Below are 26250 nucleotides of genomic sequence, written 5' to 3' on the forward strand. Positions count from 1 at the left end.
TTTAGAAACATATTGAAAATATTTCTTCCAACAACTGATTATTTAGTTATTACTGGATATCAGTGCCAAATATAGTCAATTAGCCAGACCATAAATTTCTAAAATGTTTAATTTGCAAAACTCTTAAATCAAGTCAATTTTGGCTTTTTATCTTCATTAACTTTTAATTTTATTAATAGTTTATATTAATTTGCATTTAATTTATTTTATCTGTAACTTACAGTAATAAACATTAAACGTATTTTTAAACAAACAAGCTTAATTGTAGTATGTATTTTTATGTGGTAACTTTAGCAACAATTGTTTATATTATACATTGCAAATTAATGAATTCTGTATCTTGAATCGATACAAAGTTGTTAAAGTACTCTCTATTTGATTTGTAGCATGTGGAGGGACTGGGCATATGTCTTAAGGACACTTGAAGAATGGTTAACAATATATTAAATAATATATACCAAACAAAATGTCAAATGGAAAATAAATTAACAACTTTGACTTTGCCCTTGGACGGAAACCGTTGCTTACAAAATTCATATAAAGAATTTAAATGGAAATCAGGTTCTTCCTTTGTTTAGAAAACATTGCGGCATTGTGTGGAAGACAAATGAAAACAAATTGTTTATGCAAATATTAATTCAAAGAAAATCTTAAAACTCTTCCATTGGTTTTGTGTTTTTTGAAGTCCCGTTTTGTGTTGTTGCTACATTACACAGTCTTTGTAAATGTTTTTGTTATCGTTCTTATTTCAAATGGATGCTCTTGTCGAAAATCGTAACTGTTTGGGAATAATTGCCCCAAAACTCCGCCATTAAACTTCCGTGCTGTGCGTTTGAATGCGCACCTTTTTCACACTTCCATTGCGTCGCATAGGCGGTGAGCTGCCCGATCCGGAATAGCCTGGATTTTGTATGCCCAGCGTTGGATCGGGCCTTGGACGTGGCTTTTTGAGACTGGAGCGCAGCGGCGAACGGGTCACAGACTCTAGCGTGGAGCCATTCGAAACGCTGGTCACGGTAGTACTCATAGAGGCCACACTGCCGGCAGTTCCAGCTCCATTTCGTATGCCGCTATATGGCTTTCCCGAGGCGTCTGTCACCGAGACGCCATTGCGGCTACGGGGCTCTTTAAAGCCCGGATTGTTAAAGGTGGTGGCACTAGCCGGCGAAGAAGCGTCCAGCGCCATTGTTGGATCGCCACCAGAGCTGCGCGAGAAAATGACGTCATACAAAGCGGCAACAAACAATGCAATGGTCAACACAATCACAACTATCTGCAAAGCCAAGAAGAAGAATATATTGTTAGTCAGGCAAACGAATCACAGATAATATTGCTAAAGTGTTCACCTGTAGATAGAAGGATATACCACGCGATATTTTGAAACCGAAACGCTCCTGTTCATCGATTTGCAGGGCAAACAGCACTGTGGCTATTATTGCCAGCAAACCTGCCAAACGCAATTAATTATACTATTTAGTTATTCCTGACAGGCACGCCTGGCAATAACTTACCACCCAGCAGGGCCAATATGAGTTTGACAATGACCAGCGATGTGTAGGACATGACGACCTTCTCCCGCGACGATATCATCGCGTGTTGAATGACTGACAATATGCAAAAGATGCCCAGCACCGCTGAGCTGCCAACTGCCAAGAGTCCGCTGACAAAAACCGCATCTGAATAGAATAAAATATTAAATACATCGATGATGCCAACAGAAGGGGCTATCCTAGTGCTACATTATTTGGAACATATAATGCATAATAATCATAGAACTAAGGTTTATAACCTAAGTTCAAAGAATTTAAAAAATGGCTTGCTGAGTCGACGCGCTGGTTCAAACCGTGAATAGAGCATAAGAACAAAAGGGCATTGCATCAGATGTTCCATAATTAAGCATTGAGGAACAAATGCTAAGGTTTTTATAATTTATATATATTGTTTTTGTATTTCCAGTTTTCGGTTAAAATCCCTATCATACTCAAGTCTAATTGGGTTTAGATAATAGTAGGATTGTTCGAAAATTGTACTTACTGCTCAGCCTGAACTTGGAGACGTCGTTGCCGCATTTCTCACGATTGTAAGTCAGTTGCTTGCACACTTTGAAGGGGCCAAAATAGCCGCGATCGTAGTCATAGCCACCTGTGGGAAGAGTGCCAGTAATAGATATAAATGATATTTAAAAGTCAATTGGCACTCACCCGACGGACTGTCGTAGTAACCCCAAATGGGTATGCCGATGGCGACAGATGCCAAGGCAAAGCACACAAACCCCAAACAGGTCACCCCAGCAACATAAAGTGTCGACGTTGCCATATTTTACTGTACAGCATAACGAAGACGATGACTTGCTGGTGTATGCCCGCTAAAGACTGAGATCCAGGGTATCAAAGAGCCAAAGTGCTGCAAAGAATATGACAACAAAAACAAAAACATAATGCGACAATAAGTAAAACCAATTGCTTAAACATTCTACAGTTTCAGCTGTAGCAAGATATTTCTAATGCAAACAATATTCTCTGCTTCTTGCGGAACATGTCAATTAAGCAAAATATATCATATATGGCGGTCGGAGCTCATTCTGAGCTGAGGCTCATGCTCAGCTCATGATGTGTTAACTAACTATCCAATTTGGCTATTTATGCACCCATTACCCAGTCCTCGCCAGATTAGCTTTTGGCATCTTCTTGTTTAATGTGGGAGCAAATGCAATCCAATATTTGGCATTGTGATTATATATGTAAGTAGCAGCCAGTGGCCCACTTGGCTCTTCTTCTAAATGCACATAAGTCATACAAAGCCCATGAGTCGGTTGTCAGCGTCAAGACGAACAATTAGATCTCATTCATACACAAAGAGCTACTTGCCGCTGACCTTGAAATGCGGAAAAGCTTACGCAGAAGTGGCTCGTTGTGAGATATGGAGATGCCTCGATATACACGTAAATGTGGGACGGTGTGTGCTGTGTGCTGTGTGTGTGTGTGTGTGTGTGTGAGTGTGTGTGTGTGGGTGGGTGGGGCGTGCACCCAACAGATATTTGTACTTAAACTGCCAGAGAATGGCACAGTTGTCGCAATTCTGTGACATTTTCAGATGCATGACAAATGTTTGTGCTTTTAAGTAAGCCGTTTAAATAATAAACCGATTTCCTGTCATTAAATGCCAATTACAAGTAACATATGTGTATCACGTTTCAGTGTCAAACTATATAAAAACAGAGTTTTGCCTAATTGACTGACTGCGAATAAGTTGAATAAGACAAATTTTACAGAAGTTGCAAGCGTTGAACCAACAAAGTGCATGCCGCTGGTTCAATTTAATTAGCTAAGCAAGTATGGCCTCTATATATACCCCATCTGATATGTTATACCCAAAATTACTGACTAGGGTAAATAAGAGAAGTTGAAAATGATCGCATTTATCGCTGTGGAGACGACTTTCTGATATTTGCTACAGTAGCATTAGCCAACCCACTAATGAACTGAGTTAATGTCGATCCAAAGGGGCGTTAAACAAAACATTTTTATTAAGTTCTTCAACTTTCAGTGACATAACGCGGCGAGCATAACGAAAAACTAGTACGAAACTTAAGATGACAGAACCGATACAGCAATAGAGACAGCGCCAAAAACAAACACGAAGCGAAGAGTGCCAAGAAATACTAGTCTTTGAAGCCGGAGCGGGCGGTTTGGGTGTCCAACTACAAGCCGGCGTCGCTGTTTGTTGCTCTTAGCGGTAAATAGAGAACCTGAACCAGCCAACAGCCAACATCATCAGCGGCAATAAAGTGAATGCAAAAAGTCAGGCGAGCTTCTTAAATTACCCGGCGAAAGACACGCCGTTGGTTCTGCTTCTTGGTTTGCCAGCGTTTGGAAGACCCCCTCCCTACCGGTCTATGGTCGCTTGAGTGGAACCATGAGCTATAATAACTGTGCGGCGTTCTACTTAGCTGAGGGCAGGCAACAGGTTGTCGAAATTCGAAAGGTTCTCTCACATGCCACGGAGATTTGTGTATATGCCACATGAACATATGACAAGTTGGCCCCCATTCTCATCTGATCGATAGATCAACAGACTCTGCCCTGCGGCCAGCCTTACCTATGGCCCATAGCCCATGGCTAGCTCTTTCCTGACTCAGTTCCCGCCAAAGTCAGCCAATGAACTTTTCCCAATTGTGTCACGACTTTCAACTTGCATAAATTTCCAAGTCCCCTACCGAAGAGACCGGACCATGTTAGCTCCTTCGACTTTGGCTTTGGCTTTGTGTGGGCAACGAGGGCAGTTTATAGCGCTGCTGGCCATTTGATTTTCTTGTTGTTGTTGGTAATCCGCGCGTGATTCAGAGGTGCCGTGCATACATTTATGCTTATATGATTTACACGCGGCGCGTTGGTGTCAAGACACCAAGCGGCAGAGAATGTGGGGGTATAGGTGGCAAGAGCTGAGTTATGCCAAGTAGATGCTGCTTATTGAGTAGCCAACACGTTTTCAACCGTTTCGGCCAAGTAATTGTCAGCGGGCCGTCGGCTGTTGCTGTTGGTGTCGTGTCAGGGACAGCATTCGGACGCCCCATAAATTATAGCCTACATTAACACGAGTACATCTCCAAAAATAGTATCTTGAAGACACGTATTCTTTTATCCTGATAAGCCTGCTTTATGCAAGCAACGTATATAATTTTCCAAGAGTGTTCTTTGCGCTGCCAAAACAAGGTAAAGTCCCCATTTAACTTATTGCTTTAAACCAGAACAGAAAATCAATTAACACATATTTTCATTAGTTCTTAATTAAGTAGCGTCAGGGCAACAGCTCCAAAATGCCGGAGAATAGGAAAATACAGTCGTCACTTAATCAAATGCGCCAAATCTGTTAGCCAAGGCATACCGAAAGCCAAAGCCCATATAAAAGGTAACTTGGACTAATGAAAAGTCGCTTTTCCGCGGAAATTGGGTCAGCAAATAGAAAAAGGCAGGCAAACAGGAAATTTACTTCAATTTGTCGGTCTGCCTGGGAATCAAATGGCAAAACGTGTCGCGGTCGCGAGACTCGCATTTGGACACCGACTCCGACTCCAACTCCAACTCGAAGTCGAACTCGGACTCGGGGTTATTACTTGTATAACATTCAAATGGGGCGCAACGTCTAACCTAGAAGGTTTCGCCAGCCGTTGCGCCCCGCTTAATGCCTAATGCATTCAGCCTAAAGCTATTTATTGATTTTCGTCAGAATCGTGCTCTGTTTTTATTGTTTGGTTTCAGTTGGCAACGCGACTTGGCCATTGTTTACTTGCTTGCACTTGTTGCCATGGCAAAGTGCACAAACTTTTTAGGCCACAACACCCAAAACAACAATAACAACAACAGCAGCAACAATGGCCACATCCAAGCTTCGCTTGGAAAACTTTGCAATTTGGGAAAATTGGAAAGAGTCAGCTTGCGGTTATTTGGCAAAACACTTTAAGGTTCAAAGAGCCAGCCATAATATGCGGCAGCTGCTTGACAAAAGCTGCTCGTAATTGAGTTACGCAGCAGCCAACTTTATCATTTCACATTACATTATTGTTCATGTTCCTGACCCGTTTTATACTTGAGCAATGTTGCCAAACTTCATATTTAGAATTTGTTCTTTAAGAGGAAGCCTCAGTTGAGATAATGCCTGTATTTCATTTGATATTAATTAATAAATCTCTGACAGCTAAGCAGCCGGCATATCTCCAGTTCCATCGGCAATTATAGCTGTTTAAGCACTGTTGCCAAACTTCAAATTTAGGATTTGTACGCTGAGAGAAAGCTTTAATTGAGGTGTTGCATATCCCACAATTCTGTGCTCCATTTAATATTAATTAATAAAACTCTGACCATTTATCAGCAGGCATATCTCTAGTTCCACTAACAATTAAAGCTACTTAAGCACTGTTGCCAAAATTCGCATTTCGGATTTATTCAACCGGTATTGACTGAGGCGTTGCCAAACTTCACTTGGATGTTTCGCTATTAATGTGAACTAATTTATCGTGTCTGACCAATAACTGGCCAATATATTTCCAGTTCCGTCGTCATTTTCATCTGTACCTAGTTTTTAGTTGGAACAAGCCGTTATATGCTTATGAAATGTTGCCAAACTTCACCTGTCGGTGTTGCACTAAATATTAACTAATAAATCGTCTAAGACCGCTAACCGGCCGGCTTCTCTTCATTTTACCGCCTTTTCCACATGTTTTTAGTTCGGTAGCTCGTTTGCTCGCCAAGACAGCAGAAAAAATTATGGCCAGAAAACCGCACGCCGTTCGCTCAGCGAGCAGCCGGGAATCATTAGGTATGCATCGACATGGACACGTTCTGCTAATTCTGCGTGTGTTTGTTTGTTTGTTTGTTGTTGTGTAGCCTGCATTTTGCACCAGAGGCAACCGAAGGGGGACAAAAACGTCAAGGCGCAACTGCCGCCTCGCTGCACTTTCTATTTGCCAAGCCAGCGAGCCGTGTGCCGGCGAGTCTGGAGCCGCACACATGCGTCCCCAATGCATTGGCCACTTTAGCTAATGACTTTATTGAATCGACTGAGCCGAGCCGAGGCCGAGCATCTCTTGACTCTTTGTGTGACTCTTGCCTATCAAGCGCAAAATTAGCGCGGACAAATTAAATGAAAAGACAACGGGCCACCAGCGACATTGTCATCGTCATTACCATTAATATAACCATTATCATCAGCCGGGGAGCCAGCCAGGGTGTTAAGCAAAGCACTTTGGGTGTTCTCAATTTCATAAATTGTGTTAATACGTGCATGTGCAAAACTCACACAGGCAAACATAATCGATAGGACTGCCCTCTAAAGGGGAATATGCAATATATATATTTATGAAGTGATAAAACTTATAATTAATATTATTAATAATAATAATACTATTCTGGCATAAGCTTACAGACTAATAGCACAGAAAACTATGACAATATTGCCTCCATATGAGGCGGAATGGAAAAGCCAAGCTTTAAGAAAAGCATAAATAAAGCATTCTTCTGGGAACGTTTTAAGCAAATAAATTAAATTTTTTTGGTGTACTTAAAGACTGGAAAACCCATTTCAAATTAACTTCAACGCATTGTAATAGTATGATTTTCTTCGTTGATTTAACTTATGTTCGGGTTGCCTTTTTATTTTTTACAACACGTCTTCTTACTGCTAGTACTGTAGAGAGACTGCCTTCCACTTCTTCTCTGCAGCCGCTTTTCTTTATCGATATTTACTTATCGTACTGTTATAATTAACATAGATAGTGACACTATAATACCCTGGCTAGGGTTACCAATGATGCTCTTATCCTATTACAACTCGGCCATCCTGACAAAGAGAGCTCCCGATCTCTGTCTTTTATATGTGTATCTATCTTTATAACTAATGCTTATTGCCTATTTTCGCATCCAATGCTTAAAGTTTTGGCTATTCCAGATACCAACGTACGGGTTGCGAGATAATTGAAAGCCTTCTACATCCTTTAACAAGTATCTATCATTTTTTAAAATCTTTTCTATACTATAAGGCCCTTTATATCTTGGTATTAACTTTTTTGAAACTCCTGGTGTGCTATCAAAATTTTTTACCATGACATAGTCACCTATTTTATATTCTACTGATACTTTCTTCTTTTTATTAATCCGCTCTTCATTTCTGATTTGAGCTTCTTTTTGATATATTTCTCCACTCTTTCTTATATTTTCTAAATTTCTTTTATCACACGTGTTCACCTGTGTAAACTCTTCTAATTTTTCTTTTAATTCATCAACAACTTTTCCTTTCTGTTGTAATCCGAATAACATTTCGCTTGGAAATTTCTTTATGCTTTTGTGTTGTGTGTTGTTTATTGCATATTCAACATTTTCTATAATAACATCCCAATGTAAACCATTTTCTGGCTCCGCCATTTTTGCCATCATCGGACCCAAGTCTCTATTCAACCTTTCCACCTGACCATTTGCTTGCGGACAACCCGTTGCTATTTTAATATGCGTTACTCCCTCATTTTTTAAAAATTCATCAAACTCTTTTGCAGTAAAACAACTCCCTCTGTCCGATACAATGAACTTAGGTCTACTATACGCTCTGAAATAATCTTTTAATGCCTTAATCGCTTCTTTCGTACTTGTTGTCTTTGCTGTATATAGTCTAACAAATTTTGAAAATCCGTCAACCACCGCCAATATATATTTATTAGCCCTTCCTGCATTAATTGGTCCATAATGGTCTATATGGATCATCTCCCACGGTTTGTTTCCTTTCGGTATGCTATGTAATAGTCCTTCACTCTTACCCGTCTTGGGGGCGAAGGCAATGCATTTTAAACAATTCCCTATATGCTTTATTGCTTTTTCCTTAATATATGGGAACCAGTAACTCTTTCCAATGGCATCGATCATCTTATCTCTCCCAGCATGTCCCAACTCATCATGATATTTGTAAAGTACATGTTCTTCCATATCCTTTGGTACATAAAAAACTAATCTGCCATCATTTGTTTTTCTGTAAATGACCCCATTTCTCATTTCGAATAGCTTGTGCTCTTCTTTTTCTAACATCTTTCTAATATCTACCAGTTTGTCATCTTTGCTTTGGCAAATAACTAAATTGTCCTCAAAACTATTGGATTCAATAACTAAAATGTCCTCATAACATCTGCTTAACGCATCCACATGTTGCATTTGCTTGCCCGATCTATGCACTAACTCAAAATCGTAATTTTGTAGTTCTAACGCCCATCTAGCAATTCTCGGATTTAAATCTATTTTGTTAAGCGTTAAAGTTAAAGAGTTGCAATCTGTCATTATTTTAAATCGTTTTCCCTGCAGATATATACGAAATCTGCGTAATGCGTAAATGATGGCTAGCGTTTCTAACTCAAAACTATGATATTTAGACTCTACTTCGGTTGTTCTTTTAGAAAAATAAAAAATCGGGTGTAATTTCCTATCTTCTTTTTTTTGAAATAAAACAGCCCCAAATCCCACTGCGCTGGCATCACAATGTAGTTCTATTTCTTCTTTGTAATTATATATTGATAGTACTGGCGCCTCTAACAATTTATCTTTTAACATATTAAAACACTTAAACTCCTCTTCTCCAAACTTGAATTTCTTATCTTTTTTCAATAAATCATATAAGGGTTTAGCTAATATAGAAAAGTTTAAAATGAACCTCCTGAAGTAGGAGCATAACCCTAGGAAACTTTGTACTCCCTGAATTTTGTTTGGTATTGGAAAGGATTTAACCGCTTCTAACCCTTTTTCATCAGCCCTAACGCCTTTACTATCCACCACAAATCCTAAATATTTAACGCTGCTTTTAAAAAATTCACACTTATCTAATTTCAACTCTAATTTGTTTTGCACCAGTCTTATAAACACTTCCTTTAAGGTCTCCATGTGTTCCTTTATGTTTGTACTTGCTATCATAATATCATCCATGTAAACAATTACCTTATTATCTTTTATCATATCACAAAATATGTTATTAACAAATCTTTGAAATACATGTGGCGCAGTTTTTAAACCCATGGGCATCCTAAGAAATTCATATTGTCCTAACGGGGTAACAAATGAAGTGTATTTAATAGATTGCTCATTAACAAAAACATGAAAATACCCGTTTTTTAGATCCAACTTTGAAAATACTGTTTTTCCGCATAGTCTGTCTAATAAATCGTCGATCAATGGTAGCGGGTAGTTGTCTCTACATATAATTTTGTTCAGTCTTCTAAAATCAATACATAACCTCATGTCTCCAGTTTTTTTCTTCACTAGTACTATAGGTGATGCATACTCTGAACAACTTGGCCTAATGATTCCATCTTTTAAATAGTCGTCTAATAATTCTTGCAACTTTTCTTTTTCCATATAAGATAACCGCCTAGGTGTACAATTAAATACTTTGTCGTTTTCTAATCTTATGCTTAACTCATGTCTTAATTTTGGCTGATTTGGCCTTTTCGCTTTTACATAAGTATTTTCAAATAAATTTTCAAATTCACACTTTGTGCTGTAATCAATATCTTCACTTAAAATATATATATTTTCTCTTTTGTTAGAATCTTCCCAACTTATTGTTAAGATATCCTTCTCAAAATTCTCTTCTAACACTCCCATGATTTCGCTATTCACTGGCGCTTCATTAACATGATTATTAATTTTAACTGCACTGTTTCCTATATCTTCTATAATCACTTTTTCAATCCCGGTTTGATTATAGATAATTTCATCACTAACAACTTCTTCACTATCAGGTTCGAGCTTAAGCTCTCCATAACTAACTATCTCATCACTAACAGTTTCGATCCCAATCACTTCATTTCTAACTATTTCACCACTAATTATTTTATTTCTAACTATCTCATCACTACCAACTTTATCACCAAGCGTTTCCGGACTAACAATTTTCTCACTAACTAATTCATCACTACCAGTTTCATTACTGACTATTTCCTTATTAACGATTTTATCATTTAACAATATAGTTTCATTTTGCTCGTGTTTGATATCTTCATCGTCCACTTTTTTTTGTTTTTCTTTGTAGCTTGTAGCTATGATATCATTTTTACCATTATTCTGGTGATCAACTTTATGCCCGTTCACAATTTTTAATGTTCTTAAATCAATATTTAAACCAAAAGAATCCATAAAATCTCTACCAAGCACAGCGTCATACCTCATAGACTCATTTGCCACAATTATAACATTAAAATAAACATTTATTAACTTTTTCTTCATAAAACATAAAATTTTTCCAAAATTTTTCAATTTACTTTCATTTAAACCTACATACGAATTTGCATCTGGCATACGCTTTACTTTTAATGGCACAAACTTTTCCTTTAAAAATGAAATAGGGCTGCCAGAGTCTATAAGGCATTCTGCAATTATTGATTTGTTAAATGAGTTACTAAAATGAATTCTTAAGTATCTTACATATTTGTTTTCCATATCATACTTTTTATTTGGACATCCTGCTATTAAATGATCCTTTGAGCCGCACGCATAGCAAGATCCTGCCTCCCGTTTGGGCTTTAAACAATCTTTGGCCCAATGGCCCTTAACATTGCAATTGTAGCAACGTTGTTGTTTGTCCGCCTGTGCTTCCTGTGCAGTTTGTTTCACTACATGGTTTCGTACCCGTTTAATTGGCAACTTTATAGCTGCAAACGCACGTAAAATTTGAGCCGGATTGGTAAAGCAATGCATACTAGCTTGAGTGCGCAAGTTTTCGCAAGGTATGCCTCGAATAATACCCTCCATTAACTCCTCTACATCAATGTTGATGTCCTGTGCCAATATGCTTTTTTCGCTAAAATATGTGGCGAACACCTCATCTGGTTTCCAAACCCGATCCTCGAACTTCTGTCGTAGTTCCGACTTCGAAAATCCTCCCCCGAAGGCCAAAACCAATTGATTTAGCATCTCGTCAATCGGAGCAATGATGCGCATAGGGTCTGCATGCAACCACTTCAAAGCACCGCCTTTCAATTTGCTTATACAAAGCAAGTGCTGTTGCATATCATTTAGTCTGTAGATCTTGGCCACATTGAAGAATTGCATTACCCATTTACGCACCTCACTTTCTCCAGTAAATTCTAATAAAATTTCCTTGGCTAACATCATCGCTCCAGTTTGGATGCAATTATTTAAGTTGCCTCCGACAGCGTTGCCACTTTCGTCGATCCTTCCAGCTGCCCCAGCGTTGCCCGCTGCACCAGCGTGATCAGCTGCACCAGCGTTGCCATCCGTTCCAGTGTAATCAGCTGCACCAGCGTTGCCATCCGTCGACCGTGGTCTTTCTTCAGTGTGACCATCCTCTAGCTGCAATAAATCGCCGACTTCACTTTCTTGCTCTCCCCCGTCGCTCCCGCCGATGTGCGAGTTGCGGTTCACCGTTACTTGAAATTCTTCTAGGAATTTTCGAGACGCTTCAATTTCGAGACGCATCAATTTCAGCATCTCGGCGCCATTTGCTATTTCGTCACGCTGTTGTTGCATTATGTTTTGCAACTCGTTTTGAGCCTCAATTGTCTGTTCCTTGTTACGTTGAACTTCAAGTTCCTTTGCAGCATCGTCTCGGATATCCACTGGTACCTTATTTAATCTCGCCATCAGCTCAGTTTTGGTACCCTCTGTTGGCAAATTTAGTAATGCCAACCAACTTTTCAATGTCGCTATTGACACGTCATTTATATTTATATTTTCCATTTTGTTGTGTTTTTTTTTTTTTTTTTTTTTTTTTCTGAGTCAATCCCACTTCTGATATTGTAATAGTATGATTTTCTTCGTTGATTTAACTTATGTTCGGGTTGCCTTTTTATTTTTTACAACACGTCTTCTTACTGCTAGTACTGTAGAGAGACTGCCTTCCACTTCTTCTCTGCAGCCGCTTTTCTTTATCGATATTTACTTATCGTACTGTTATAATTAACATAGATAGTGACACTATAATACCCTGGCTAGGGTTACCAATGATGCTCTTATCCTATTACAGCATGTTATGTAAATATGAATGACGCAAAAAAAAACAAGATAGACCATCTAGAAGAAGTAGAGCAAGAGGTAGAGAGAGAGCGAGGGGGTTGTTGTCTGAGACAGGCCACATGTGACAGCCACAAAGGCTATTGTCACCAAGAGACTCACCGTTGCCAGCGACACACATATGTGGCATAAACTGGAGGTGTTGGGGCAGCTAGTTGTTCAGCCGTACTGGGCCTGTCAGTGTGTTCTCGCCGAGGGCGTTGGCAGTTTGATTGTATACACAACTTGCATATTTATTGTCCAAGTTGTCATAATGAAAGATAAATACTTGCAGCAGAAAGTTTAGACAATCAGCTGACACTATGAAATGCACCTTTCGAGGCACACGTGGGTGAGGGAGGGGCGGCTTAGTTACTTCTGCAGCTGTTTTAATTTAAAACCTAAAAAGCGTTCAAGAAAAACTTTCACCAAAAACCCAACAAATTTACGTCTGACGCTGCAATTGTGAAAACTCTCCGACTAGGAGATGCTCTGCACGCAAGTTTAAAGTGTGCAAAGTTAAAGTTAGCTTAAGCGTAAGATATATATATATCAACATATTAACATGGCATATTATCTGCAATAAAGTTAAATAAAATATGCAGCACACAACATGAGTATACCCTTTTCATATCTATGCTCATAGTAACCAGGGTATACAAATAAAATATAGTCAGTCTGTTGAAGACATCACAAAGTAAAAGTTTTTCACGCTGCAGTCAAACGTGAAAACCCAAGAAGAAAAGAAGCGCTGAATAGCCGCAGCGTCTGCTCGTCAGACGTCAACAGCTTCCGTAACGAAACCAATGTGGTAACTACAAATCAAACAAGAACTCCAACAATTATAAAACAACATAACCGACAACTGTGATGAGGACCACGGCCACGACACTGCTGAAGATGGGCTAAGCAACCGTCATAGATTCCCCCACAGCCAAGTCTGTCATGTTTTCTCACTGCCAGCAAACCATGTTAAGTGACCCAGTTCCACCACATTGTTGTTCCAGCTGCTACCTAAGTTCCCTTTAGAAGCCACAAGTTGAAGCTGGGCTGTAGATTAGCTTGAGAATCTAGCCTGGGCTCTTGGCTTTTGTCGCTGTCACAAGCTGGGACAGGAAGAGAAGTAACACACATCTCATTTCATTTCCAACTCCATCGAGCGGAAGTTGTTGCCATATTTCTAATTAACAGCCAACTGTTGGATGACAATAAGCTCCAAGCTTAGACTCAGAGCTCCACTATCGAAACTTGAAATGAAAACTGAATAAAAGTTAGTTGTTTTCCACGCAGCGGAAGTATCGAGAAGTGAACAATTAAAATACTCAAAAGCGAGCATGCATTTCGATACCTAAAGAAAACTCGATACTCAAAGATGAGTCAAGTATTCAATTTAGATCTAAATGCAAATACTTTTGTTTTCAAACTAGTTTTTATGCCATGTTTTTTACTTGCTGTATTGGGTTTTAGTATCCAATAACTTTAATAAATACTAACTTTATGCTAATCATAAATCGAGTTGCCAGAGTTGTTGTAGATTGTGGATTTTCACCTGGCAACGGCCGAGCACGTGATCTATCTCTGTATCGAAACGTTTTAGAGAACCGTCGGCCATTGACTAATTGCCAGTCGGTTCCTCAGTATCTTTTGGTTTGCCCGTTTCTCTGTGGATGTGAAATTCTAAATATCTTGCAGTTTATCAGCTGACACAACACGAAAGACCAGTCAACAACAATGTCAGGAGCTGACATTGGGGTGGGCTGAAGACGGGCCGGGCCAGGTCTCGATGAGCAGCCACCTGCCCTGGCAACGTGTGAAAGATTTCTGCATTGATAACATTTTTACAGTAGCTTGGCAGCGGGCCTGTTTACACTGTTTGTTAATATGTGTTAGTTCAAAGGGGTTTTCTCTTATTGCGAAAAAACAAAACATTTTTGAATATAATACAAGCTTCAGGCTAATTTAAATTATAATAAATAATTCATATACACTATGTTTGGATGCATTTCTTTGGGATTAAACATGCTTTTCTTAGACTGTGGCTTGGGGGTCACCTTTAAAAACTTTCTAAGAAGAGCTACCTAAAACTAACCACCTGGCAGACGCAGTATGGAAATGTCCTTAAGCAACATTTGCTAAGAAATCATATGTGGATACCTTTCTTGGCCTTGAATATGGCCGAGTCAACTCTTAAAGTCCCAAATATCTGGGACTAACTAGGCAAGATACTTATATTAAAGATACTTATATTTCTTACGAAGTAGATAGTTTTATTCTAAGTATGGCACCCTTCATCGCATTATTTAAATCTTTAATTGTCGCTATTCGTAAGTAAGGCCTTGCTTTCATCATAAATAAATAGTTTAATTCAAATGCGCTGCAAAAGTGTGTTGAATGACTTAAGAAACTTTGCATTCATAGAAAAGTCGACTCGGCTAGACTCCCACACAACGGAATTACGACGATCATGTTCGAGCTTTGATATGTTTATTTATGTACACTTTCGTCGGGAAACGAGTTTTTCATTGTGTGCCGCAGCGGCAGAGTTCGTGAATGGAAGCAGGCGAACAAGATACTAATGAGACCGCCAGAACTTTAAGATACTTATGTGTATATACAAAACACATAAGTACTGCGGAGCCAATACTTTTGTCAATTTTATCAGCAACAATTTCGCAACATTTTGTGGATTCCGGAATGGGGATTGACTCAGCAAACGCATCTTCTGGCCGCTGCCCTTTTAATGTAATTCAATTTATGCCTTTCAGTTGTCAGTTATTGAACCGGCTGCTATTGTCTCTGCTTTTGTTTTTTTGCCATATCTTGCATACACATATTTTAATTTTATTATTAATGTGTTTGTTATCCCCTTTCGCCTGCTCTTGCCGGCGGCTCACGTTGCGTATACATAATTTGGCTTAGCGATTCGTGAGCATAAAAAATTCGTAAAAAGCTGAGTCGCCGTTCAGGTTAATAACCTTGACCGTGAATATCTGAGAAGTGTAAGAATATTTTCGAGTTTCTTAAAAGTAAAAGAAGCAGCAAAAAGGGACAGTCCACTAATTAAAGCTGGAACATTTTATGCCCAAAGTAAGTGGAAATCTTATTATTATTACGAACAATTTATTATTTTTATTATTATTTTGCTACGTTTTAATTTTTAATTTCGAATGCTAAAGCATCTACAAGCTGCAGATACTCTGCACTAATTATCAAGTATCTGACTAGAGCACATACTTGTCCTAGATATAAATTTGCATAGAAGTAAACAAAACCTTATTCCAACAAATAGTTGAAATTGATTCTGTCAATTGTTGTTTTTTCGTTCTATTGCAACATCGATTACTGTAACGAACGCTTACAACAATTTATTAGTTTTGTTTAGCAGGGTCACAGTTCGAAACTCATTAGTTAAGGCAATCAACGCGATCTTCAAAGGGAGCCATCCAAAAAATGTTTGGTGAGGTCGTGACAAGTCGCAGAACTTGCCCAAAGATATCTATTTGTGCAAACAGAGCACAAATTGGTGGTCGTTGTCGTGTATTTGAGTATTCGATTATTCAAAGCGCTCAAAGAGTAAAAGAGCAAATAAGTGCTGGCACTCACAGTACGCGCATAGTTTCAGCTTTTACTCGTTTAACTAATAGGGTCAATTGTACAATTAATTTATAATTTTTATAAGCTCGTGCTTGTTGGCATATCGCCAAGTCTGATGGCACGGTGGATTGCTGAAATGTTATCTTTAAAATTGTTGACTTATTGCCGAGTATAATTATTGAAAACCGAAATGGGTTAACGTAGTTAAGATGCTTTAGGGTTTTATATAAATAGAGTGTGTAAGTGATTATATAACTTTTAATAGCCTAATGATCTATATATGGTTCTTCTATACGTTCCATAAGCAAAAACAAGCCAATTTTAAATTATCATTATCGATAATTATCGATAGCAAATCAATAAATATGGACGTCCGGCCCAGGCGTTTGAACATGTCTAGCATATTAAAAGAGCTAGATATGCGAAATTGGCTAGTTTTATACACAGATCAAGAATATTGAGTATATGCATGTATTACAGTTCCGAATAATTGGGGTTTCTGCCAACTCATTAGCTTTAACAGTAACGACTATCCTTTCATATTTGCAATATATTGTGATTGCAATTGTGTTTTTAACATATACCCATTGTCACGCTCTCTTGGGGTCTGCTGTTACGACTATCTGTCGTGATTCACGCAATTTCTAGACTTTCCAACTTGATGACGCTAGCGCTCCGCCAATCCCAATTCTCATAGCTATACTCGTCGTTGATTCGACGATTGCATACAAATTTCTGCCGTTTATTCTGAATACTCTCATATAATCATGAGCATATACGGCTTGAAAAGGTCATATGACTGTTGTAAATAATAAGATAGCTAGATGACATTTTTCTTAGTTAAAATTATTATTTATGATCATTATGCAACTGCATATAGAGTATCTTGTAGTCGTTTAACAATCCCATTTGATTGCTTCAAGTTAGGCTTGGGTTTTTATGTGAGTTTCTGACTAATTGACATGCAATTTTGTTTGTTTCTCCTATTGTTAAAAATTTACTATGTGATTAGTTCCGTCAAAGCATGATATGAGTTGATAAGAGCTAAGACATTATCATTTAATTGAAGTAAATACATTACGACATTTGGCTGCAAGGCAAGTGAGCTTAGATATTTTCTTACATATGTTAGATTCTCTATTCGAAAACAAATGTTAAAGCTGCGAAATGTTTAAAAACTTAATGATTCATGTCAATTCATGTTAATTCAAATCTGTTTCCATTAACTTTAATAGAACCCAGTTAATTTCCTGTCTGCAAATCAATTTCAATTTGCTTTTGTTCCGTTTTGATTTCAAACCAAGTGCAACAAGCTTTCTATCTTTTCCCAAAACAACAAAGCCAAACAACAACAACAACACACGAAATAAATGTGTAGAATCGCTGAACCGCAGCCTTTCCCTCCCTCTCTCTATATCTCTCTCTCTCGCTCGCTCGACTCTTTTTCGCAGTGTGTTTAAATAGCTGCATAAATATCAATTAAAAAGCAGAGAACGCATCAAATAAAGCCAAGTAAGCCGAGAGATAGGAACCACACCAGGGGTCTACATAGAGTTGGATGCTTTGAAACTCAATTACCGTTCCCTTAATTACGAAACTTGCACACAAACGAGAGCAACAGCTACGGATAAGGCTGGAGTTAGAGCGAGAGCGCGATCATGGGAGGGTATACAAAAATTTGCATTCAACTAGTTGTAGTCGCTTCTCATTTTATATGGCCATGAAGCTGCCGCCTAAGCGGGCAATGCATGCGTGCCAATGCTCCTCTCTCTCACTCCCCCCCTCTCTCTCTCTGCCCCAACTTCTTTTCCCCACACATTCGCACAAAAGCTGGCCACGCAAGTGTGACGCGTTCAGTTGTAGTTGTTGTTGTTGTTGTTGCTGTTACGAGTATTTAGCCAGTCAACCAAAGCTTTTTAACCTTCTCTTCGCTCTCTCAGGTTATGTAAATATCTCAATGCAAACTGTTTATACACACACATGTACGCATGCACGCATGTATGCATGTCGCATGTCGCATGTCGCATGTCGCATGTCGGGAGTGGGCGTGATAGACTTGAAAAATTCTTTCACTATGCAGCGCAGACAAATTTCGTTTTTTTGGGGTCTCTTGATAATTTTGTCGTAGTTTTATTCATTGGAGGAAGCGCAGCGAGCAAAACGAACGAAACAAAAGCAAAAAAAAAAAACAACAACCAGTTTGGACTGTATTGTTGTTGGCCTGGCTGCGACGGCGACGGCTGTAGCAGGGCTAACGGTGCTTAACGTCACCTACTTTTTACTCAGTTTTTGGTAAATAAAATACTTCAACGGCATGCGATCGTCAGTGTGTGTGTGTGCGTGTGTGTGTGTCTAACAGTTAAACCGGTTTCATCAAATTGTGCATTGAAAACGAAATGATTTTAATACTATATTCCCATTGGAAAAGCCCAAAAAAAAAAAAAAACAGGGTATACTGGAGTTATGCAAGTTCATGTAACAGATATCAGATTGCATGCAAATCGCGCAAGCTACAGCCGAGCCAATCTCGGTCTAGAGATATATTGGGAAAATAGAATTTCGCACATCACGATCTACAAAATGGGAATACGGTTGAAGAAGCTTCTTACTGGGTATCTAGTAGTCGTGCACTGACTAGAACACTTTTACTTACAACAAGAAGAAGCAAAGCTGAAGTGTAAGTTGAGAGGCCCCGCTGTTTCTTGGCCCAGTTAAGTTGCCCCAAATGCACCTCGTTTTCTAAGACGCGCCCAGAATCTGGCCAGAATCTATTAATTGGATAACATATGTATTTGTCCTCACAAGCTGCCCCATGCAACTGCTGGATTAAAGAAAACAAAAAAAAAACACATTTACATATTTTAACCAACGCCACGAAACATGAGCGATAAGACACACAGACGTGCCAGTATCTAAATAGTCTGTCGCCGGAAAACTGAAGAACCAAGAACTCAGCTGGTTTATTGTCTACGGCAGAGCGCGTGTCACGGCCAAAGCTTTAAGTCTTCCCAGTATACAAGTTCCGATACGCTGTTCACAATGTGAATAGGGGCATATTGGTTTTGTACAATGTCCGTCTGTGTTTCTATATAAAAGCTAGTTTTGAACATTTATTGCATTTAGAACATTTTAAATTGAAAAATTGAAAATCTGAGAATTTTAAAGTCTTACAACTTTAAAGTCTTCCCAGATCAGGCTGAAAATCTAACTGGCACGCCCACCTACTTCCAATTTACATCTTAGATTATAATGAAGACTTAATATTTGATACCAGAAAATGAATAACAAAATTATTATTAAAAATCTTAAAAAAAGAGCATCATTAATTGGAGATTCTTCCCGCAATATAGCTCTAATATGCAGATCATAGAACCCAAAAACCTTAGTAAGCATTTTATAGATTAAATACCTTTAAAAACACACACACAAGAACTCAGATTGTTCGATAGCTAGATAAGCTATATAAGCTATATAGGGTTTATACTAAACTGATCCAATCCTGCGGCAATTTTGAAAGATTTGGTTGGAAAAGTCCTTTGCTTTATATACATATACCTCTACCTTTCCCAACTCGGCTAGAAAGCTAATATTAATATATGATCAATATTTGTCGAGGTAGAGCTTCAATATTTTGCCATTCCACTTCGATTCGTTGCCAGACAAACTCGAAGGTAATAACCCCCATTCGACCTCTTTTTGCTATATATATATACTTAAACCGCCTTATCAGGAGGTCTCGTTAAATACGTTACACAGGTAGAAAACTCCTTTACTCTGAGAGGTGGTGCGGCGGGGGAGTAGAGGGGCGAATTGTTAAAAAATTTGCATAGTTTTTCAGCTTGCAGCTGGGAAAACGCCAGAGAAGTCGGAACATTTATAAATAATTATATTATACAGCGCCAGCCACAAACTAAAACATTTTAAATGACTTTCAGTCACGGCAGGTAACAAGTGCACGAACAACAACAACAACAACGATAACAAAATTGCATCGGTTTGCTGGGGAGGGGGGGTGAGCGGAAGGGTAGCTGAATGCAAAGTTTGCAACTGCTGCTGTGAAAATTTGCACTGTGATAAGAGCCGTAAATTTTCCAACTGTGATTCCTAATGAGCTTCTACGCGAAGCAATTAGAAAACTTAAAATTTGTTGCTTTGGCGATTGTCGCCAAATGTCGCAATGCAGCGGCTAAAAGCAATTGCCAATTTAAATGGGCCAAAGGTGGCAACAACAACAGCATTTTCACATGAAAAACCGCACAGAAAACGCGAAACAGTGAGCTCATGGGAACTCCAGGTGTGGGTGTGCCACAGCTGTTCGAGCCTCATATTGTCATTGTAATCTAACCTTGGCCAAATGCCGCCTAGCCATGGCCATAATTTGGACAACGGTGCAGAGTTTGTCTTGTGCCCTGTTATCTTGGCCAAACACGCAAGGGATTTTCATTTAATTTCGTTTTCCTTTTCATGGCTAAAAGCTCGCATTTAGATACTCGCACTCGCACTACGCTTTGACCTAAAAGCTAATTAACAACTCGGCTTTCGACTTTTTGGCCAAAATGGGTGCAGCCCACGTCATGTGGATGACCTATCCAAATGCTTGACCCACAAAATCGACGAAATGGGAGCATTTGGAGTGGGAGATGGCGTCCTTTAAAGCTTGACAATTTAATGGATTAAATGTTTATTGAATTCTTAAAAATTTATGTTAAAGCTTCGCTTGAGCTTCTCTTTAAAGCTTTAACTGTACATTGAAGTGGGATGTACATAAGTATGAGTCATGTATGTGTTATTTATGCTTTTTGCTGCAGAAATTGAAATTTGAGCGGGTCAGCAAAAGTATTCGGGGATAGGAATGGAGCCATAGGATAGCTTGCGCTCTAAGAAGATCGTTTGAGACTGAGTCATTTGATAAGTTGACGATAAGCAAAGCTCAGCAGGTAGAAAAATATTGGATAAGATACGAACAAGAAATGTTTAAAAGCTAAGCCGACGCTTATCGGAATTCTCGGCGAGTTTTCGCAACAATTCTAATTGGCAATGTTAATAAATAATATGCAAATGCATGCAAAAGTAAACAAAAGAGTCAAGCAATAAAATTCCAACCAACCTGTAGACAAGTCTAACCTGTTGCTGTTGTTGCTGGCAATGCTACGCCGACGCAAGCTAAAGAACTTTAACTTGAAAGCTTGACTCCGCTCGCTCGCCTCTCTCTCTCTTTCTCTCTCTTTCTCTCACACAAACGCACACATACAGCAGCTCTCGCGCGCTCTTACACACATGCACAGCCAGGTAAGCTTGGGAGCAACACGTCTCGCAAGAAGAAGCAATATTGAATGATCGTCTTGTATGCGTACGACTCTATGTGTGTATGTGTAAATTTTCTTACGGCTTACACTTTTTCACGGATACTTTTTGCACTTCTTTTAGCTTTTGCTGAAGCAATAAAAAGCGCGTCGTTTAACTCCTTACACTTGTCAAATATACCGATTCACCGGTGACGATATTGAAAAACTACCGCACGAACACAGCCCGGCAAGCTACACTTTTACATACATACATACACATGTATTTGGCTATGTATTTACATAAGCCAAGCTTAAACGGCAACTTTTCGAGACGTTTACAGATTTAAGCCCGCTTAAATGTGTATTTGCTTGCATGCTGCTCAAATTGGTATTGGCGTCGAATTTCTGTTACTGTACGCTGTCGATAAACATTTCAAATGTTGTTTTCTTTTTAATTTCGTTGTTACTAACTTAAATAAAGTTAACAATTCGTTGTTACGCGCAATGCACGTCCGACGCGGTTGATGTTGTTTATGCTTCTGAAAGCAAATTTTGTCTTACGTTACATACACGTAACATTAACAGGTGGCGCTTTTTTTAGACTTTGGCTTTCTGTTAACGCAAAAGACAAGCTGTAAACGCAAAAAAGAGCAAAACGCAATATCGCTCTGTTACTGTTAAGTAACTGTTATTAACAGATCAAACGATATCGATAGCCGAACAAAATTACGCAAACGCGCCAATTTTGTCTTATCAGTTTGCTGAAGAAACGCTGTATCAATTAAACACAAAACGACAGATATTACAGTAAAGTACAGCATTTGAAACCAGCAGTTAGCAATTAAACTTTGCAATTGTAAGTCGAGAATTCGCAGCTACTTTTACCGCAGTTCAATGTAAAGTCGATCTTCGACGACGGCTGTTAATGACTTTCGATCACAATTTTGATTACAACATATCAATAGAATATCGTTTCGAATCGAGTTAGAAATCCCCGACAATGTTTTAAGACATTGATAGATATTGTGAAATTATAAAGTAGGCTCTGGTTTTGCTCTGTACTCGAAATTGGACGACTCCAGTTTAGCACAAATTCTTATCAATTTCAAGTCGAACTTGTAAATGAACAGTGCTGTAAAACAAGCAAAAAACGAATTCTTAAGCACGCACACAAGTATACTGTGGCTTCCTCAGCATTTTGCTTATATCTCTTCCTGAGTGCGCAGCTCGATTTGAAAGAAATAAAATTCTGCTACGAGTTTGGTTTGCTTCGTGAGTACTAGACAAATTAGCTTAACTCAATTCGTTTAAGATTCTCAAAGAGCAACAGCATGTTAGCATAATGCATGCATGTATTTTACTATTGCACACACACACACAACACCAACACATATTCATCGTGCGGATAACTGTTTTCCTAACAACACTAGCTTTTTTTTAAGTCTGCTTTTACAGTTTTGCAAACATCTAAGGCAACATTGGAATGCCGCCGAAAAAGCACACTGGTTTCATGATGTTTGTCCAGGAATGGCGCAGAAACGACGCGGAAGGCCGAAAAATGTCTATGCCACAAGCCGTCAGTAAATGCGGCGAATTATGGAAGGTAAGTACGCGCAGAACAGACGACGGCAACTAACTGAATATTTGTGTTTATCACAGAAAATGGACGCACAGCAGCGAGGACCGTACAACGGAGCCGCAAAGGAAGCGGATGTGGTGATGCGTTGCAAGGTGGAGCGCATGAACTGCCACGGCCAAGCCCTCTCCGCTGTGCAGCGCGAGGAGCGCGAGGCGGCCGATCGCCAAATGGACATGAAGCGCAAAATTGAGCGCATGGTGCTTAATGGCAAGGCGCAGCATGGTAAGCTTCTATTCCCACATTCCTGCCCTTACTGATTTGAGTTGCCCGCCCTGCCCCAAGATCTGGAGAACACGAAGTTCATTTTCGCGGCATTCAACTACTTCACGAAGGCAATCACAAATGATATTTACATACCTGCGGAGTTTGCTGCCTGCGAGTTTTCGTTGAAGTCGGGCAAGAGCTCGCTCTACAGCTCGCATATCAATCCAGGTGAGTGAGTTACATCTATGCTCTGGTGCTTTGATAATTGACAGCTTTGCTCCACGCACAGGTCAGCTTATTTTTGGACAGGGCAGCGACACGCTGCATCACACGTCGAATACGCATCAGTTGCCGCTGCCGCCGAATGCATTGGGAGAAGCGAACATAGGCAAGCTGTACGTGAGCATTGTGGAGTATTTGCGTGGCTGCCAAGACGGCGCCGGGCAGCCCAACGAACCGCTGGTGGTCTTTACAAGCACCGAGCTTGTGCCTGTGGTGCGAGGCTGCTTCAGATATCTGGAAAGCGACAGCGATGAGCTGCAGGAGAACATTGAGGTCTACGACATACAGTACCTGTTCTATGTGCTCAAGAAGGAGGTCATGGACATTGCCGATCTGCCCAACGAGCATATAAACAAGAGCATTACCGACAATTTGTTCGTCAATGATTTTTTTGAGTATCATTCGGGCATATCGTGTCAGGTGAGTTTGGCTATATCTGCAGCGAGCTACCTACCAACTAATAAGTTTCCTCTAATCTCCAGTTTCATGAGGACAACGATCGCGGCAAATACTGCACCCAGTCGAAGGTTGCCCGTTGGTGTTACATGTTCAGCGACTATATGTGCGGCGATCTTGCGATCAAACCGCTGCCTGGCAAGCATATGCCGCCCAAGCAGGAGCCCAAGTTCAGGGTGATCAATCCTGAAGAGCCGATTGAGAACAGGTGCTTCTCCGGAATGACCACGACTGAAAAGTCGAGTGGCAACACCTCCTTCGCCTCAATTAGCTCGCTTCAGACGGAAGTGAAGCACGAGATTGTTGATCATTCGGCCTTTTCTGCCAACCTCAATGCATCGGAGGACTTTCCCAGTCTTGGTGGCCGCAAAGGCAAGCGCAATGCCGAGCCATTGGCCAAAGGCGTTTGGAATGTGCCTGCCTCAAACTGTAGCGTTAAGGATTTGGGAGATGCGTTCAACATGCCCCGCCGATAATAAGAATTTAATCTTAAACTGACTCGAATGTCAATGCCAAGATATCGTCTTGAGCGTGTCGCATTTGTTAATCTATTTTCTAGTAATTCTTAAAAAATGCACTAATATTACGTTTGTTAAATGAAGTTCAAAGAGACAAATGTTTTATTTCAATATAATTTGGTTTGAGCCTTGCGACTAACTCTTTGCAACGGGGGGCGTGGAAATCGACACGAATCAAAAATGGCCGCAGTCTCACCTGTGCGTACAGGTAGGCAGAGCGAGTGAGAAAGAACAACAAACGTGCGACCCAGTTAAATTGCTGGTATGTATGTATATACGCAAGTGTGCGTGTGTGTGTGTGTGCGTTGCATACTGCTGCCAGAGCAAAGAAATGTAACGCAATGATCCATGTACGTTAGTGTGTGTATAGGTACATATGCATGTACGTATACGTGTTACATATCTAAATGCGTATATAAACTATAACATATGTAAACTAAAGATTGAAATGGTAATAAAAGTTATTTAACAGTTGCATAAACGTCAAAGCAAATTTCCAGTTAACATTCTGTGTATGCATGTGTGTGTGTGTGTGTTTGTTTATCTTGTTGTACAACACTGCACAATGATAGGTTAAATTTGAATTGAAATTGCATATGTATGTGTTTTTGGCCGCGCAAATGGACACCTATCGCATTGGCCAACTTAAATTCGTTGAATTAAATAGATTTTCTTATATTTGCTTTGTCTAATTACTAAATTAGGTGGGACTAACATATGGAGCCTGTGAAAATTTGCTGTGGCAACACTTGCCAAGAGCATGCATGTATGTGTGCCTGTGCACATGCATTGAACATGCAACAGCGCTATTTGAATTTTCTTGTAGTTGGAAAGCGGCCAAAATGTCCAAGATCAGTAAAAAGCGTACTGATTGTATTCCAGATGTTTTCGAGCTATTGCCAATTCGCGAATATCGTTGCGAATTCGAATGCGGCAAGGTATTCAAGAACCGCAGTCCTTACGAGCTGCACCTGCAAAAGAAACATGGCGTGAACATCAAGGAGAATATATATGCATCCTTTCGATGCCCGGTCGAAAATTGTGATTATTTGGGGCGACGCCTAAATCTGGTGCGTCGACATTACCAGAGCCACCATATGGAGAAAAAATACAACTGCGCCGCATGCAATCGAAAGTTCTTAACGGAATCGCAGTTCCTGAAGCACAGATGCGAGCTCCAGATCTACACCTGCCAACGGTGCCCAAGGACATTCAATTTATTGAGCATGCGGAACAGGCATGTCAAACAGTGCGTCAAAAAGGCAACTGCCCCAACGCCGCTGCCCAATGCCAGCGAGGACGCACTGGAGGATAACGGTACGACTTCATGTCCACCAAGTTAGCTGCTTATTAAGATTAAAGATCAAGAATAACTTTGTTCCTTCAGGTGCAGATGTTGACAACAGTGAAAAGGTGGATGCCGACCCAACGATCGACGAGTTCGAGCAACTGCTACGGAACATTGAAAACAATGTCGTTGAGGATCGCGCACTGATCGAGGAGCTGGCAGCATTAACCCCAATCCTGCAGAGCTTACAAACATAAGCCCCGATGCGTACCGAAATATCTGATTGCTGTCAACTAAATGTTAAGTTTTTATTTTAATTTGCACTCTAAGTACATTTATGTTTTAATAATAAGTCTAAAGCTCTGGAGAAATTCAATTTTCAATTAAGTACAAATTGTTAGAAATTTGAAGTAAGAGAATAAAGTATCTTTATTAAGTGATTGTCATT

At 39.6% G+C, this 26250-nt stretch overlaps 4 protein-coding genes across 8 annotated transcripts; 2 read left to right on the top strand and 2 right to left on the bottom strand.

Moving 5' to 3' along the window:
• Window positions 1-171: 171 nt before the first annotated feature.
• LOC6624578 (uncharacterized) lies at window positions 172-21950 on the bottom strand. Of its 4 annotated transcripts, none has more exons than XM_015175092.3 (6): window positions 21524-21950; window positions 2202-2403; window positions 2035-2142; window positions 1512-1676; window positions 1347-1447; window positions 172-1273 (listed from the first exon to the last, which is right to left on the bottom strand). In XM_015175092.3, the coding sequence occupies exons 2-6, from the start codon at window positions 2314-2316 to the stop codon at window positions 812-814; spliced, it is 951 nt and encodes a 316-aa protein (XP_015030578.1). In that variant the 5' UTR covers window positions 2317-2403; window positions 21524-21950; the 3' UTR covers window positions 172-811. The 4 variants fall into 4 exon arrangements, with proteins under 4 accessions (XP_015030578.1, XP_015030577.1, XP_015030576.1 ...); XM_015175091.3 differs by having other exon boundaries at window positions 21517-21950; XM_015175090.3 differs by having other exon boundaries at window positions 21255-21950.
• LOC138911031 (uncharacterized) lies at window positions 7103-14461 on the bottom strand. 2 transcript variants are annotated; one of them, XM_070207902.1, is made up of 2 exons: window positions 10972-14461; window positions 7103-10894 (listed from the first exon to the last, which is right to left on the bottom strand). In XM_070207902.1, exons 1-2 carry the CDS (start codon window positions 12222-12224, stop codon window positions 10789-10791), a joined length of 1359 nt encoding a protein of 452 aa, XP_070064003.1. In that variant the 5' UTR covers window positions 12225-14461; the 3' UTR covers window positions 7103-10788. The 2 variants fall into 2 exon arrangements, with proteins under 2 accessions (XP_070064003.1, XP_070064004.1); XM_070207903.1 differs by having other exon boundaries at window positions 10950-14456.
• Window positions 21951-22416: 466 nt separating the features above from the next.
• mael (germ-plasm component protein maelstrom) lies at window positions 22417-24646 on the top strand. Its single transcript, XM_002047882.4, has 6 exons — window positions 22417-22687; window positions 22858-23018; window positions 23075-23276; window positions 23337-23486; window positions 23548-23960; window positions 24023-24646. The coding sequence occupies exons 2-6, from the start codon at window positions 22899-22901 to the stop codon at window positions 24470-24472; spliced, it is 1335 nt and encodes a 444-aa protein (XP_002047918.1). The 5' UTR covers window positions 22417-22687; window positions 22858-22898; the 3' UTR covers window positions 24473-24646.
• A 582-nt stretch (window positions 24647-25228) lies between these two features.
• On the top strand, window positions 25229-26164 carry LOC6622271 (PR domain zinc finger protein 5). The gene is made up of 2 exons (XM_002047883.4): window positions 25229-25831; window positions 25902-26164. Exons 1-2 carry the CDS (start codon window positions 25279-25281, stop codon window positions 26057-26059), a joined length of 711 nt encoding a protein of 236 aa, XP_002047919.3. The 5' UTR covers window positions 25229-25278; the 3' UTR covers window positions 26060-26164.
• The last annotated feature ends 86 nt before the right edge of the window (window positions 26165-26250 follow it).

The sequence above is a fragment of the Drosophila virilis genome, chromosome 3 (assembly GCF_030788295.1).
Source record: "Drosophila virilis strain 15010-1051.87 chromosome 3, Dvir_AGI_RSII-ME, whole genome shotgun sequence".
Classification (NCBI taxonomy): domain Eukaryota; kingdom Metazoa; phylum Arthropoda; class Insecta; order Diptera; family Drosophilidae; genus Drosophila; species Drosophila virilis.